The 16,735-nt window shown below is 55.8% G+C and overlaps 2 protein-coding genes across 2 annotated transcripts; both read left to right on the top strand.

Annotated features, from left to right (window-relative positions):
• The first annotated feature begins 5,447 nt into the window (after positions 1 to 5,447).
• On the top strand, positions 5,448 to 7,155 carry LOC117654172 (putative uncharacterized protein DDB_G0289963). The gene is made up of 4 exons (XM_034400391.1): positions 5,448 to 5,525; positions 5,723 to 5,784; positions 6,407 to 6,651; positions 6,766 to 7,155. Exons 2-4 carry the CDS (start codon positions 5,752 to 5,754, stop codon positions 7,103 to 7,105), a joined length of 618 nt encoding a protein of 205 aa, XP_034256282.1. The 5' UTR covers positions 5,448 to 5,525; positions 5,723 to 5,751; the 3' UTR covers positions 7,106 to 7,155.
• A 105-nt stretch (positions 7,156 to 7,260) lies between these two features.
• On the top strand, positions 7,261 to 15,818 carry LOC117654517. The gene is made up of 10 exons (XM_034401193.1): positions 7,261 to 7,781; positions 7,985 to 8,095; positions 8,753 to 8,857; positions 9,462 to 9,865; positions 9,947 to 10,312; positions 10,625 to 10,804; positions 11,133 to 11,540; positions 11,733 to 11,825; positions 13,862 to 14,096; positions 14,529 to 15,818. Exons 2-10 carry the CDS (start codon positions 8,071 to 8,073, stop codon positions 14,678 to 14,680), a joined length of 1,968 nt encoding a protein of 655 aa, XP_034257084.1. The 5' UTR covers positions 7,261 to 7,781; positions 7,985 to 8,070; the 3' UTR covers positions 14,681 to 15,818.
• The last annotated feature ends 917 nt before the right edge of the window (positions 15,819 to 16,735 follow it).

Here is a 16,735-nt window from a genome sequence, read left to right as displayed (position 1 = left end):
GTCGGTGGTGTCTGTATCGCTCCCTCCCTCGCCCCTCCCCCGGCCCCTCCGCGACACTGTCGATTCAGTGCTCTGCCGAAAGCGGAGAAAGTACTGCCACTTGGCTTGTACCGTATTGGCGTGGATGGCGCTGCTGCAGCAACAACAACAACAGCAACAAGCTCGTGGTACCTGCAAGGTACCTGCTATGGCACTACCTGTCGCGCGCTTCGCCCGCCTCGCCTTGCCTCGCCCGCTACGGCACCGACGCCTAACCTAACCTGCGCGGCCCCGCCAGGGCCCGCCTATTCAAACGCCAGTCGGTCATCGGCTGCGGGGTCAGAGCGGCATAAATCCATACTGAAATTCACCAGCGCACACTGCGGAAAAACAACAACGCACAGCGGGCCAGAAGACCGGCGCAGGCGCGGCCAAAACTCTAGACGCGATTTGAGCCCCAGAGTCGCTAAACACGACTCGAACCGAGCGTGTGACCCCCGCCGATGGATCCCTCGTTCGGAGAGCAAACCATTGGTGGGATCACAAGTTCGGTTCGAGCCCCCTGAGACTCTGGAGCTTAAAACGCGTCCGGAGGATTTCGACCACCGGCACCGGTCTTCTGGCCCACTGTGCGATGTGATTGATTCTTCTCCTCAAACTGACGACCGAATGATAAGGTGACGCGTGTCAAACGGAAAGAAAACAAAAAATGAAAAAGCGCGAAATGAGCGGAAGGCTGAATAGCTGAAGCGCGCTTTCTTTCTTTCGTTCTTTCTTCTTGTCTTCTCACGATCCGCGCCGAGAGCACTCGATGCGCCCCGCCTCGTTCTCACTCGAGCAAATAGCGAATGAGTGACTGCGTGCGAGGGTCTCGGTCCACGCACACACACACACACACACACACACACACACACACACACGAGAAGGAAGAATGCCTTCATCAGGGCTTGATTGTGGCCGATCCGGCTGTTGTTTCGCCAGTAATCCACGCGTGCCAGAGAAGGATGGGCTTCATAGACTTTCTCACTCCATGTAGGGTGTGCGAGGTAGAAGAAAAAAAACGTTCAAGTTTGACGGGAAGTTCAAGTGCAAAGTCAACTTTATTCAAGATGTATTCATAACTTTTGAAAAAAAAATAAGTACAAGAAGGGATTAAAAAAAATTCAAATAGGTTAACTTAGTCTTTGAGCCGCCTTGAAAGACCCAAGTTTCCGACAAATCATGGTCAAATAAAACTTAGGGCGCGCTGTTCCACGCCTGCCCGCCGCTCTGGTTGCGGCTCTGCCGGCTCTGCCCTTCCGGGAGCGGCGGCGCGCGGTTCTAATCGGTTCGTAATTTGGCGCGCGTTGGCGCGCTTTGGCGCCGACCGCCGCAGTTCTTCGCAGCCTGTCCGACGTCCGCAACCCGGCGGGCTGCGTCCGAGGCGCTCTCTCGCACTCACGGCGCGTCCCGTACTGGTGCGAGAGAGACAGAGCGACGAAAAGGACTCTCAGTCCGCTGCAGGGGCGCCCCTCGGACGCGGCCGCGGCCGAGGACGTCGCCGTCGTGGACGTCGTGGGCGTCGGCACGTCGGAGCGCCGCAAAGTGGCGGCAGTTAGGGCGCAGACCGCCGCGGAGGGCCACCCTACACTACACAGTGTGGGCCAGCGAGCGCCTGGTCTAGCCCTTAATGGTAATGGTGATGGCAGGTTACGCTAGCCGGCGCCACGCCGGGGCACGGCGGGACTGCCTACGCTGCCCGGCGCTCAACGCCACACAGTGGGCCAGAAGGACGGTAGGGGCGGCCAAAATTCTCAACGCGTTTTGAGCTCCAGAGTCACTAAATGGGACATATGACCCCACCTACGGATTGCTCTCCGAACGAGGAATCCATTGGTGGGGTCAAACGCTCGGTTCGAGTGCCATTTAGCGACGCGTGCAGAATTTAGGCCGCGCCTTCACCGCACGGACAGATGGTCATGCACGGCACACACACACACACTCACACACACACACACACACACACACACACACAAACACACTCTGCCCCCCGGCGCCACGTGGTTTTGAGCGCGGTGGGCCTCCTTCTCGGTGCACTTCTCGGCCTGGCCGCGCGTTTCCGCAGTGCGTGTTGCGGCAACGCACGACCGGCGGCGCATCTCTGCAGTGCATCGCCGCGGCGTAGAGCGGCGTGGCGCGCCGTGGCGACCTAGGGTCAACCTAACCTAACAAGCACGCCGCGCTCGCTCGCCAGACTCGGCTGCACTTTGCCATTATTTTAGTTTTCGTCCGTCGGTTTAGTTGAGGTTAATTGGTGGTTTCGGCGTTGGAGTCGCTCTGTCTCTGTCGAGTCCCAAGGGGGCGCCCCGTGAGGGTGCGAGAGAGACAGAGCGACGCTGTTCGGACCGGACGCCGCGCGGGGGGAAGGACCACATCGTTCGACGCGCCGATGATGGATCATCCACCAGCTGCGCGCATCGAGTCTTAATGTGACGAAAGCCTAACGAGTACTCGATGAACCCTCCGGCCTACGTGCTCGTCAGAGAGAGAGAGAGAGAGAGAGAGAGAGAGAGAGAGAGAGAGAGAGAGAGAGTGTGTACGTATTAGACAGTTGATGCTTCGGCGTCGCCCGGCACAAATAAAACTACCTTCTCCGACATGTACTCCAAGTAAACCACGAGATTCTCGGTTCAAATCCCCATGTCGTTCCCACTTTTCCTCCCCTACATTTTAAACGCGGGCTGTCCAGGGCTGCATTGTATGCCGAATGTCTCCGAATCGCATGATGAACGCGCCCATTCAAAAGGCGGTGCCGTCGTAGAGCGTTCGCTTTGTCGGGGAAAGCCCCGTAATCCCAATTCAGCGGCTTGTGCGATTATTAGACAGAACGCACGATGATTTGGGCAGGCGGCCTGGTCGCGTGCCGCCACGCCGCAGCCACTCCGCAAGGGCTCTGGAGGAAGGCCACTCAAATACACGAAAACTTTCATCCACATTGTATGCAAATGCGAGCCTCTGGACGCAGGCTGGCCGGAGAGGCACTCGGCTTGACTCGCTGCAGCGCCTTGGCCAGCACCGCGTCGCCAAGGAGACCGGCACGGCCACGCCTCGCAGTGGGCCAGAAGGCCGGTGGAGGCGGCCAAAACTCTAGACGCGTTTTGAGCACCAGAATCGCTAAGCGGGACTCGAACCCAACGTGTGACCCCACCAATAAATTGCTCTCCGAACGAGGAATACATTGATGGGGTCACACGTTCAGTTCGAAACCCATTTATAGCGACTCTGGAGCTCAAAACGCGTCCAGAGTTTTGGCCGCCCCCACCGGTCTTCTGGCCCACTGTGCAGAGACTGCAGTGCAGGTCCCGCCCGCCCGCCGGTCCAGCCCCGAGGTCGAGAAGGCCAGCGGTTGTCACGGTCATCATCTTTTTGCCACAATTACTGAAAAAATTACTGAAGATTCTGGAAAAAATGGCGAATCTATCGACAGCAAAAAGCTTTTCTGTTGGTCTTCGAGTCGTTTCCCTTTCGGTCTCCGAATCTGCACTGGATGCATCTCTCTATCGGCCCGACACGCGGTGCAGTGGAGAAAGCCATAACTCTGGTGGCAGTCGTGCCGTTGACAGTGGTGTGGCTGCAGGGCCGCATGCATGGGGCATGCCTCGGCCGGAAAACTGTCGCACACGTCGACTCGCACCGCAGCGCCGGCACCATCAAAGAAACACAAATCCATTTTCTAATTTCTTTGTGGGATTGATCATTTATTCAGTGCAGAAAAAACGTCGTGTATTTCATTTTCAGTTTAAGTTGAAAGCGTTATCCATCCAAACGGTCCGAAAGTAAACAAACGGTGTGTGCTTTCCACTGCACGCAACCAGTTCTAATCGTCCGCGGGAAAAACAATTGCCGTATCGCCATGGCAACGGGCCGGGCAGTATCTCACAGATAAATTTGTCCTCACCGCGTATTGTTGTCGGAGCCGCTTCTAATGAGATGTAAACAATGCCGAAAATTGTGTAACGCACCCGGCGGGCCTGGCTCTGGCTCGCCACGGCCCGGCTCGGCTCCCGCACTGGATGTCCTGGCCAGTCCCGGCCACTGCTGTTAGACCCCCAGGGCCCCGGAGCCCCATGGCCAGGGGACCCCGCCGCGGACCGGCGCGGACCCAGGCCAGCTGTGTGAACCACAGCTGGACCCGTGCGCAGCACACTGCCAAACCACCGGCCGCGTTTTAAGGCGAAATTAAATCAGCTTTAGGAGCAACGATAAAGATTGTCAAGCGTAAATATTTCGAAAAGGAAGTGTACTTTTTACCTATTATTTAAAAAAAAGAATTTAGCTCCTTCTGTTGTGATTCTATTAAACTCGGGCTGTGCTTCATTTAATGTTGAATTTTAACTGGCGACTGTCGCCAATGAACGCGTGGTGCCACGCGCCGCCCCGCCCGCCTCGCCCACATAATACCCCGTGGGAACTCCGTCGCGTTGGGCAACGTCAACACGGAGTGCCGAGCGCCAGGAGCAGCTTCAGGAGCCCAGAGCGTCTCCAGGACCGCTTGAAAAAGACCGAGCTGTGACCCGGGCTGAGACTGGCGTGGCGTACAGTGGGGACTCCTCTTGGACTCACAGCGGGACACCCCAGATGGACACCCCTGGCACTCGTTCCACGCACTCCAGGGTCACCACTGCTGGTCTCAAAAAAAGCGAGAAAGGGGCCCTGATGACTCTATTCCTCGTGTCTGTTGGTTCGCGAGGCCCGGGCTGACCTAGGCGGATAGACTCCGAGCGGCGGTGGCGGCCTTCGCATGCGAACCCCGCCTAGCCCACCCCGCGCCGAACAAACACCCAACGACCTGTGAGAGACTTGAAACATTGAAACGCATTCCTTATTGTTTTTCCAAAGTGGGCGGTAAAAAAAAATAAATGGAGACCGACTTGCGCCATACACTCCAGCCACGCGGTCACGGGCTCACGAACGCCAGGCGGGGATTCGCCACAGAAGGCAATTCATGGGAACACTTTGGAGAGATCTGTCGCGACTCCACGCGAAAATCAACCTCTGTTGGGAAGGGAGATGAGGCTACACCGCAAGGCATCGACGGCACGATAACAGCGCAGGAAACGTCAGAATAATTTTAAAAATTACTTTTTGACGCTTTTTGAGTGCTTTTAACTCGCCTTACAACATCTTTATTTTTCAAAAATATTTTTTTTTTAAACTTAGTCCAAATTTTGCTTGTTTTTTTCTTGGTGTACCTGCGTGATTTTCGCACGTTGGCGTTATCGCTGATAGGACCGTATGGTCCGCTCTGCACTATAAGCCGGCGCCTCACGAGTGGCAATATGCGGCCTTCTCTCTCGCACTCCCGCGGGGCGGACCGCGAGCGCGAGAGAGACGGAGTGACGACACGGTTCGGCATCAGACTACTGGTGTGAGATTGTAAGAGTGGAGAGGCGCTCCCGGTCACGGCCAGCCAGCCCAATCGAACGAGATCGGCGTCAAGCGAACATGTTCCGCTAATTGAAACGATTGTCACAGAATCGAATGCCCTGACTTTCAGTGCTAGTTAGGTGCATGCTTTAAAAACTTTTTTTCGCTTTTTATTGACTTGCTGGAGGCCAAACCGAATGCAGACTCAAATTTGATGATGATGATGACGATGGTGGTGGTGCATGTGGCGTGGTCGTCCTCGTCGCCCCAACTCGTGGCTCGCTGCGCGCCGTGCGGGTAGGCAACCCCTCTGACGCCGCTGCTCGATGTGTTGCAGGTGCTGCGGGCGGCGTCGCCCACTCAGCCATGGGGGCACGAGGCCTCATCCTCGGCGCACTGGTGAGTAGCCCCGGGTTCGAATACTGCCCTCGCCGCACGTTATTTTTAAAGCAGATGATACCTTAGCCACGTTAGCGAGCTTCTCTTCTTGATTTTGTTTTGGGGAAAGGCAGTTTGTTGCGTTTTGTATGCCTAAATTCGGAACGTTATCGCTTGGCGGTCACGGTACTATCATCGGCTTGCGCGTTTATCAATCGGTACCGATAGAATGTGGGAGGTTCCCTGCCCAAGGGTGTGGTGCGAGATAACCTTAATGGCAGGAAAATGCGACTTAGTGCAATAGAGGGCAATAAATCAGCTCATCGCCGCAAGCGAGGGGGTATGCGCTCTCTGAACCTGTGTACCGACTATTACGCTATTACGCTCTATTACGCCACAAATTAATCGGAATTTAGCTTAAAACGGCCTAAAACACACCAAAATTGATAACATTTTGACAATTTTGGCCATTACGCGACTATTACGCGAGTATTACGCGTATTATTACGCGTGCTATTACAGATAGAGTGAACCGACTATTACGCGAGTGCAAACCCCCTCGGCCGCAAGTGTCAATACAAACGAATCCCTCTGGCGTACTTGATTGTTTATGATGATTTGACCGGTTTTTTTTTCGGCACAGCTCTGTGCCGGCTGCCTGGGCGCCGTGGCGGGGCAGGCGCTCTTCGTCCGAGAGGAGACTCTAGCGCAGCTCAGAGACACCAGGAGCACAGCGTCGCAGACAGGCAACTTCAACAACAATAACAATAATAACAATTTTAACAACAACCAGCGGCCCGGCCGGTCCGGCGCTAACGTCAGCAGACGGAACCCACAGCGGAGGGCTCCGGCCGCCGAGGACGTCGCACAGCAGCCCCAGAACGACAGGTACACTGTCAAAGTGGTCCAAAGGCTTGGAAAACTATGTCAGGACTTACTCCCCGTCGTCATTTTGTACTTGCCCATCTCTGGACCTTTTCCTGAACATATTGACTTTTGCAGGGCGAACCAGCTGCCCTGGGACCAGAGCCACCACCGGCGGAGGCCCGTCCAGGACAACGCCGAGGAGCAGGACTTCCTGAGGACCTCCGCGTCGCAGTACCCCCGGCAGCAGTACCAACAGCAGTTCACGTCCAGCGCCGCTGCCCAGAAGACCCCCAGTTCCAGAAGGGGCAGGTCAAGCCCTTCAAGAGCCAAGACTACGACGACAACGACGGGCAGTTTAACAACTTCAACAGCAGGAACCAGTACAACAACAACCAGTTTGGCGCCAACAACAACCAGTTCGGAGCCAACAACAATCAGTTCGGTGCGAACAACACCAGTTTGCCACCAACAATAACCAGTTCGGCAACCAGTTTGGAAGTAGCAACAACCACTTCAGTAATCAGTACACAACAATCAGTTTGGCGCCAACAGCAACAATAACAACAACCAGTTCGGAAACCAGCACAACGCAAACAACAACAATGAAAATAGAAGCAATAATCAGTTGAGGGGTGGCAACAGCGGCAATGGCGATAGGGTGACCTACCAGTTTACATCGGAAGGAAACCGCAACCAGGTCAGACAAAGTCGCCAGTTCCAGAACGGGTCGCAGCAGAGGCAGCACAAGCAGGAGCAGCAGTCCAACGGCTTTAACAACAATAACAACAATTTAAATGCCTTCAACAACAACAATAACTTCCAACAGAGACCGCCAGTGCGCAACCGCACGCCCCAGCAGATCAACAACGACTACACCTCATTCGGAACCAGCGGAACCGGCATCAGCAACAACAACTTCAACAAGTTCAGGAACAACGACGAGAACGACATCCACCGCCTGAGCCCGACCAACAGCTTCCCCACCGGCAGTCACCAGAGGATCAACTTCCAGCGGCCAACTTCGACGCAGCGGCCGCTGGACCAGTTCCCGGCCTCCAGGGCGACCGCCCTGCCCCAGACAGCACAGCGCCTCCCCCACGGTGACGCCCAGAAGGACGTCCTCAAGGACCGCGAACCCCAGCCCGCCATCAGTAAGCAAGGACTGCAGCGACTCGACGGACAAACAGGAACAACTTGAGTAGTATGGGATGCCCATTGTTGCAGGCCGCCATCTTGGGGGCCCGTGGTAGCAACAACCCTCCTTACTACTAACTTGAACTGAAACACAGCTCACTTAATGTTTACTCTTTTTGTACCGGGTTTTTCCACTTTTGAACTTGTGACCGTGTTGCAGACCGCGCGGCCCGCGTCCCCTCGCAGCCGCAAAGCACCGTCAACATCGACCAGACGGTACAGTCCATCCTCAACTGGATCCAGGGCATGTCCCGCACGCAGGAGCGCAGAGGTACGACTAGCATTGCATTACCAAATCAGCGTTCATTCGTAATTTGGAAAGTTAACCAAAAACAACAAACATTTTGTGCTAACGTTCCATGCAACTAAATGTTGTCCGAGCCATTTTTCGTTTTGGGCAAAATTCTTTAAACTTGTTTATTTTACAAATTTTGAAAGTCACGTCTACTAAGTAAAACAACAGCATGATAATGCCAATTAATAACGCCACGTGGGACTGACATTCAATCTATTCCAGCTCAACTTCGACGACTGTGCGGGTTTTGATGACACTCCGACCACTAACCTAATTAACAGAATTGTGTTTTCCTTTTCACACCACACGTCTGTACAGCTGCACGGTTAGTCATTGGCACTGCCTCACAGACCGGATGTCCTATCAGTAGCAACTGAATGCAGGATTTGCAGAATGATTCACTCCCCGAAAGGACCGAGCGGAGCAAAACAGTAACAAACTGAAACATTGCACAACATCGCGGCGACTCTCACACTGAGGCCGTGGGTTCGAATCCCAGGACGGACGCACAATGTAGAGGGTTTTATTTTAAAGGGAGGGGGATGTTTGTTGAAATGTGGAGTGGGGTCGTAGTTGGTTGGTGGAAGGTTTGCACCGTAGCTCCAGCCCCCTAAGTGCATGTGGACCTTGCAGCACGCCAACAGGGCCAACAGGGGCAGCCTGCCAGGCAGTACCTCCCGGCCGCGGAGGGCAACGCACGGCCTAGGCCCTTCCAGCCCAGCAGACCCGCCGACCCCAGTAAGCAGTACTCCCAAAACTAAAACAAAAAAAAACATTTCCTACTTGTTTCTTTCCACTGCCTTGCAAGTTCAGTTGTCTTCTGTCGCATTTGCTGAGTCGGTTTTGACGGTAAGACCGCGGACCGCTGGACGTGAACACAGCTGCACAAAGACCAGGGTGTAATTGCTTTTTCACTTGTACTGATAAAAAAAAAAATACTCAGAAACAAAATTTTTGGTGACGGGTTGGTATGCATGCGCACGGGTTTCGGTGACCAATTTAGATGAGCCGCTTCAGATAAAGAGGAATGCGTCAGAGACTTTTAAAAAGACGTCACTTTCCCGGCTGGACGCATGACTTGTCCCGTCAGTTGGACGTGCGTGACGCTCTTTCGGCCACTTCATTTCGCAAGCGGCAGCAACCACTCCAAGTGCAAACGCATCGTGGTACACCGCTTGGCAACGGCGTGTCTCGCCTTCCTGGTGCAGTCGACACAATCGGCGTGGATTGTCCAAAATGTAAAATACCGTGCCGAGGTGCACTTTTCCCTCGGCCTGTACATTGGCGCCGCTTCTTCGCCGCACGCCGGCCGCACGTTGTACATGTTTGTTGCCTTCCCCAGCGCGCCAGCAAGTGACCCCGCCGTCCAGGCAGTACCTGCCCGTGCCGGAGTCTCCCTCCGGCCCGTCCACCGAGGCGCCCAGGCCCTTCGAGACCCCCGTGCCCGAGCTTCCCACCGGGCCGGCGGAGACCCCCGCCCCCGGAACCGGACCAGCCCCTGGACCTGCCCCCGAGCCGGGCACCGAGCCCGCCCCCGGCCCTGGACCCGCCCCCGGGCCGGAGCCTGTGCCCTTCCCCATCCCGGAAACGCCCGCCCCCGAGCTAGAGACGCCCGCCCCTCCGGCGCCGACTGAGCCCGCCCCCGGCCCTGCTCCCGGCCCCGCCCCCGGCCCCACGGAAGCACCAGCCACCGAGGCCCCGCAGACGCCCGCCCCCACGGAGGCACCGACGCCGGCAGCGCCACAGGTACGGTCAGCCGGAAGCTCACCCAGCAGGATGGTTCCTCTCGCACTCGGAGCTAACTGGAGCGGCCATGTGCACTTGCAGGAGACCTTCGCACCCGAGACTCCGGGCCCCGAGGTGGTGACCGACGCGCCCGCCACGCCGGCACCGGAGGCGTTCACCGACGCGCCGACGCCGCCGCCGGAGGCCGTGACCGACGCCGCGGAGACGCCCGCACCGACCGACGCTCCGGCACCCACCTCCGCACCGGAGTCCCCCGGACCGGAACTGCCCGGGCCAGACGCCCCCGCACCGGAACAGCCCGCACCGGAAGGCGGCGTCACGACGACCCCGGACGACAACGGGGTGCACCCGCCGCACATCCACGCCATCGACGTGCAGTGTGCCAAGGACATGATGACCATCACCATTGAGTTCGACAAGCCCTACGACGGCATCATCTACTCCAAGGTATAGGCGCTGCTCGGCCGCAGCACAGAGGGCCACACGGGGCCAGAGGACCGATCGAGGCGGCCAATCTCTTGACGCGTTTTGACCTCCAGAGTCGCTAAAAAGGACTCGAACCGAGCGTGTGGACCGATGACCGATTCCATGTTCGGACAGCAATCCATTGGTGGGTTCACGTGCTCGATTCGAGTTCCATTTGGTGACTCTGGAGCTCAAACCGCGTCCCGGATTTCGACCGCCTCCACCGGCCTTATGGCCCACTGTGGGATAACCCGCCGGAGTCCGTCTCTCTGACCCTTGGTCTACGTTGCGCAGGGCTACTTCAAGGACCCCAACTGCCGCTACGTGCAGCCCAACTCGAACCAGATCAAGTACACCTTCACCGTGATGCTCAACTCGTGCGGCACCCAGTTCGTGGACGACTTCCAGGGCGCCGCCGGCCAGGCCTACCTGGAGAACGTCATCGTCCTCCAGAACGAGGAGGGCATCCAAGAGGTCGTCGCTGTCCCACTGCTCTGACGCTCTGTGTCTCTCGCGCCCCTAGGCACATAGAGCCAGAAGACCGGCGAAGGCGGCCAAAGTTCTAGACGCGTTTTGAGCTCCATGAGTTGCTAAATTGGACTCAAATCGACGTGCGACTCTATCAATGGGAGGAATCCATTGGTGGGGTTCGGTGGTTCGGTTCGAGTCTTATTTAGCGACTCTGGAGCTCAAAACGCGTCAAGAGTTTCTGTCCCCTCTACCGGTCTTCTGGCCCACCGTGCTCGGGACACTCCGGTGGTGCGAGAGAGGGACTTGGTTCGTAACGCCTGCCTTGTTCCAGGTGTGGGACTCGATCCGCAGCGTGCGATGCCTGTGGGAGGGCAACCTGAAGCAGGCGCTGACGGTGGCGCTGAGCGTGGGCAACCTCAACCAGGAGATCGTCACCTTCGGCGGCGACACGGGCATGGCCAAGCTGGACATCCAGGTGGGGCGCGGCCCCTTCGCGCCGGCAGCCAACGGGCTGGTCAAGATCGGCGAGGTGATGACACTGGTCGTGTCCGTGGAGGGCGACCCGGGCTTCGACGTGCAGGTGCGCGCGTGCGTGGCGCGCGACGCGGACTCGGCCAACCTGGTGCAGCTCACGGACGACAACGGCTGCGTGCTCAAGCCCAAGCTGCTGGGCGCCTTCCAGAAGACCAAGGACACGGGCAACACCGGAGCCTCCATCATCGCCTACGCCTTCTTCCAGGTGAGTCGCGGGTTCAAATACTCGGTCAACTTTTTTTTATTTTTCTCCGTGTGCAATCTACGAGTGATGGCGCGGTGCACTTTGATCGGCTAGAACGTGCCGCGACACCCGGCCGGCCGACGAGTGACACACAATCACAGCGGCCTGTGCTCGTTGCGCTCGTCCCACTAATCCGCGTCTTGTCCTTGGCAGGCCTTCAAGTTCCCGGACGTCATGGACCTTATCATCGAGTGCAGTGTGGACCTCTGCAAGACGGACTGCGAGATGTGCCCCAACCCCAACCAGGTGCGCACCGCAACCCTTTGAATTTGGTGTTTCTTTTTTCAGAGACATTTGCTTTAAAAAACAGTTTTTTGTTGTCTTTTTTTAAATTTTCGAGTCGAAACAGTTCATTTTATCCAACAAAATATTTCTTATTCATGATCTTTCGTCGGAGCATCACATTAAACTCTTGTGGACTTTTTAAATGCATAATTAAGCACTTTGTATTCATAATTATTTATTTAAAAAAGTCCACAAGAATTTAGTGTGATCAACTCATACAGTTCAAGAAATTGTCGTCTCGTGACAGTGAGCATTTTCTCGGTGCTCTTGGTGCACCCTGAGTGCAGAAAAACAATGGACCGATTGTCTGTTCGACACTGGAATGCACTCCACTACTGCATTCGACCGAATTTTATCGCAGTGATGAGAAACGCCGCGGAAAAAAACAGTCTGTGGCGCCACTCTTAAAGTACAAAGTGGGCGCGACAAGATTCACGCTATCTCCGTTTTCAAGAGCGCCCTTTCCACACTAGACATGCCAAGTTTTTTTTCTTTTTTTTTTTTCAAATCCCGCGGCAGTTTCAGACAGCCCGTTTAAAAATGATCTTGCCCGAAATCGTGCCGGATGACGGCAGGATTTCGGGCATGCCCGGCCGGCACGCCCGAAATCCGCCCCGAACCAGGAGTCCGGGCTTGCCGAAAAACGATCATTTTGTTGGAAAATAAACCGATTTTCGGCAATGCCGGACGCTTGCCGGGCATGCCGAAATCGTGCCGAACCGTCCCTCCCATTAAGGCGCCGGGGAGGGGGAGGTACCTGGATGGCGGATCCTATTCAGTCTCGCACACACGCACACTCGTACACACACAGACGCACATACACACTCACATACACACACACGTACACAGAACGCTGAAGGAGAAACACTGGTTAGTATTGGAACCCAGGACGACCGTCTTTGTGGACCGAGACGCTGCCAACTGCACCACGGAGGAGACCTGGGGAGGAGGCCTCATGCTCCCGATGCCTTCCAGCGAGCTCGCTCGACCCCGAGCGGCACTGGAGGGGGCGGGGGAGACACGCTGCTGGGGGAGGAGCGCGCGGCGAGCCCTGTGTCTTGACGAATAAGTAACCTCCGCGAGACTCTTGGGTTACTCGCGGAGAGCCCCTCGACTTTTGGACAAGGTGCGCGGGTTCAGCTGGGCACTTGGATCTAACAGCAGACTCGGTGAACTTGAGCGGAGGTAGAGCACTGCGTGTGGACTAGTCAACACGCGGATCCAGGCCCACTGGAAACCCAGGTCTCAGGCTCCCAAACCCAGTTATTGGGGTGTTGGCTCTTACACGCAAACCAGGTTCTTCGCTTCCTTATAATCCACGTACTCGAAGTAGTACCCTTTTCCCGCGGCTCATGTTATTGAGAGCCAGACCTTTTCTATAGGATGGCAAGCTAAAGTTACTATTTAGGTATGCTAAGGCTGTTAAGCATCAGTAGCTCAACGGATTCAACTGCATTCATTCAAGTACCCGTATCAAAGTGTTTAATTTGATTGGAGATTTGTTCAGTCAAAGAATTCAAAATTGTCCTACAAACATCTCGTTTGCACGGAATTTTCTAATTTTTCACGCCGGTTTTGATAGACTTGAAACTTAAGAAAGAATTTCACTATTTTAACTTTTCAATTTTGTACGCAGGTCAAAGACATTAACTTGACACTTCTTTGATTAGGGTCTCGATGCGCCCCGTCACTCGGGCATGCCCGGAATCATGCCGAAAGGCACGGGCACGCCCGAAATCCACCCGGCCGGGCAGCGGCCGGGGTCGCGGTACGATTCCGGGCCGCCCGCGACAGCGGGGCTCATTTCGGGCTTGCCGCGTGCCGGCGGCGGGTGGATTTCGGGCTTGCCGAGCGCATTTCGGCATCATTCAGGGCATGCCGGACACTTCGGCATCATTTCGACATCATTTCGACACATTCTCGGCACGATCTTTCTTAAACGGGAGTTTTCAACGTTGATCAAATTTTATTGATGCTGTTTTGTTTTTGTTGTTTAGAAACTGGAGCCCGGCGCGCGGAGACGCCGCCGCCGCGAAGCCTGGTCGGGCAACGCGACGCACGGCGACGCGGCGCTCCTGGCCGAGGACGAGCTGGGCGTGGTGATGGGCCGCCGCCTCAGGGTGTTCACCCCCGACGAGCTGCCCGTCGACGCCCTGCTGGAGGGCCCTGGCCAGGACGTCAACGCCACCACACTGCTGGGGGACAACGTCATCCACATGCCCGCCGAGTCAAGTGAGTTCTGGTGTGGCCGTTAGCGGTGGGTCTCCTGAGCCGAAGTCGGTTGTTCGAATACCACCGAGGTCTTGCTGTTTTTAAAAGCACGATGCACTGTCGTCGTTGAAAGGCACCTGCAGTCTTGCCACTGATCAGTCAGGTGTGTTGAACACCTGGCTATGTAGTCGAAATCCACGCTCAGCCTATCGCAGCCGTCAGGTGCACTAGTTATCAGCCAAACGCTATCGGACGACTCTGAAGGGTGGCCTGCCCCCTGCCATCCCGGGGGCTGATTTTGTATCAGTGCTCAGAGACTGGCCACCCTCTTTCCAAAAAGTCAGCTTTCCACGTCAAAGAAATTGACCGTCGACTCGGGTGTTCGAACCCGGTACCCCCTACTCCGCAGTCGACTCCGCAGACCCCTCGGCTAACGCGGCGCTCTGATTCCAGGACGGGCGGACGGCGTGTGCATGTCGCTGCCGGGCTTCGCGGCCTCCTCGGCCGTCATGCTGTCCCTGCTCACGGGGTCGTGCCTGCTCAGCGCCACCCTCTGGCTCAAACTGCAGCGGTCGCACCTCTCCAAGCACCTTGTCAACCAGTGAGCCGCGCCAAACTGCACTGTTGGAAAAGATTGGAAGACGAAAACCGAAACGGATTTGATGACGGTTCCCCCGCGCAGGTCGTGGCTCTGTGCACTGTCATTTGGTGCACAGCTTTTTCTTATTTATTTCTCGGCACAGAGAATTTCTTTCGGGGAAAGGCGCGGGGAACGGATGTGATGTCAAATTTTGCTCTCGAGTGATAAAACGGGATTGTTTCCAACAGTGTCTAGACTGACTAGACGAGCTCAAACTTTGAAGATCGGGCGTGGTCGTTTCCGCCTACAGAATCGACTGGATGCTTAAAAAGGAAGTATTTCGGACTCGAGTCGCAAAGTCAAACAGTAGTTACCGGTAGTTACCCCGCTGTATGTTACCACTCGGTGCCAAGACTCTTAACCGGCACCCGGTTTACGCCTTCTAACATAGTTACCTGATAGTTACCTTTGAGCCTCAGCTCCCCCTCTATTGCTGTGTATGTTTTGTTATCAGTGTTTTCCTTAATTTATTTTGTTATTTTGTCGCATTCTGAAGCAAAGTTGTTAATTGCGCTCTGTGACGGGCACTGCCATTTGCATAAAAGACCTGTAAGACAGTGACGCATCTTGCCCGGGTACATTCAAGTAATTTTGTAAATTGTTGTACTTACTGGTCAGCCTCCGCGCGCTTTCTGCCCTGCATGTCGGGATACTTGACTTACGGGTAGTATCAAGCGAGACTGGACCTGCCGCGGAGAAACTCACTTGCAAGATGCTCTTTATTTAAGTCCAGGCACTCGTCTTAAAATTTTGTGAGTTTCCTGTACCCATCTCTAGCGTTGTTCGGAGAACACCGCAGAGGATGGGGAGATTATTAAAAAAGCGTGCTAACTTTGCGAATTTTTCTCCTGTGTGTGAGTGAGTGTGCGTGTGTGTGTAGTAGTCCTACTGGAAAAGAGATGGCAAGATAATTATGTGTACATACGTGTGTCTAGCGATTATGGGTAGTAATAAACTCAATTTTGTACTATATGTATAAAACCCAGACTGTCGTGCTGACTCCATTCATTCTCCCCAGCGTCCTCATCACTGTTTCGCCTCGCGACCCGCTCCAAAGAGCGACGGAGTGCAGCAGAGAGTGACAGAGAGCAACTAACAGATGACTCACTCGCCCACCGAAAGTGAGCGTGCAACAGAATACGCCGCGGAGCACGCACACTGTGACAACGAACGCGGGCTTGCGTCGCTCTGTCTCTCTCGCACCCTCTCGGCACGCCCTCTGAGCGCGAGAGAGACAGAGCGATGACGCCGCTGCGTTACTCATCGCGTCGCGACGGCGAGGATTCGCACGTTCGCTTGCAGACACTCGGCTCGCCTCACCGAAAGGGAAGGACATTCGACCGGTTGCCTGCCTGCTGCCTACCCAGCAGAGAGAGAGAGAGAGAGGGGGAGAGAGAGAGAGGGAGAGAGAGAGAGAGAGAGAGAGAGAGAGAGAGAGAGAGAGAGAGAGCGCTCCGAGCGAATTCGATGATAGCACAGGCTTGCTGGATTGATGCGGGACGAAAAGCAGTGCCACCCGCGTATAAAAACACAGCAGTGAGTTGACTTAGATGGCACCGCGGGTGATAACGTGTGTGTGTGTGGGAGGGGGGGGGGTCTGGGAGCCTGGTCCAGCTGTAGCGGCGGAGCAGGCTGGGCGAGGGGGGAGGTGCGGCGCGGGGCGGGGCAGGCGGGTTCAGGGGAAATTAATGTCCCCGAAAAAGTCCCCTATTATGTCCGTTAGGAAAATCCTGAAGAAATATGTCCACGGTTTGGAAAAAATGCCCCCGTTTCGGCCGCTTGTCAAATGCCACCCTATTTGTTATCTGATAGCGACAAATAACTGACGCCCCCAATTTTAGGCCCGCCCCTTCCCAAATGGCATGCCCGGCAGCTAACAAGGCTGACCTTTAGTTGTACGGGGAATCGGGCTCGGCATACCCTCCGGCGGGGGCCTGGTCGCCTCCCGCCAACCCCCTGGGAAATCGCCTTGTTTTTCGCCATCTGGCTCCTGGGAAAACCAGGCACCGGTTACCGGGCG

Source organism: Thrips palmi, unplaced genomic scaffold (assembly GCF_012932325.1).
Source record: "Thrips palmi isolate BJ-2018 unplaced genomic scaffold, TpBJ-2018v1 HiC_scaffold_10, whole genome shotgun sequence".
Taxonomy (NCBI): Eukaryota; Metazoa; Arthropoda; class Insecta; order Thysanoptera; family Thripidae; genus Thrips; species Thrips palmi.
The sequence above is the reverse complement of the archived record's forward strand: the minus strand, read 5'-3'. Positions and strand labels throughout refer to the sequence as shown.

Bases quoted from the DNA above. Each gene is read 5' to 3' on its own strand.
- LOC117654172 (XM_034400391.1), top strand. From the start codon at position 5,752: ATGGGGGCACGAGGCCTCATCCTCGGCGCACTG. The intron at 5,785-6,406 runs GTGAGTAGCCCC...TTTTCGGCACAG, and splicing joins GCCTCATCCTCGGCGCACTG to CTCTGTGCCGGCTGCCTGGG. The intron at 6,652-6,765 runs GTACACTGTCAA...TGACTTTTGCAG, and splicing joins CAGCAGCCCCAGAACGACAG to GGCGAACCAGCTGCCCTGGG.
- LOC117654517 (XM_034401193.1), top strand. From the start codon at position 8,071: ATGTCCCGCACGCAGGAGCGCAGAG. The intron at 10,805-11,132 runs GTCGTCGCTGTC...GCCTTGTTCCAG, and splicing joins ACGAGGAGGGCATCCAAGAG to GTGTGGGACTCGATCCGCAG. The intron at 11,826-13,861 runs GTGCGCACCGCA...TTTGTTGTTTAG, and splicing joins TGTGCCCCAACCCCAACCAG to AAACTGGAGCCCGGCGCGCG.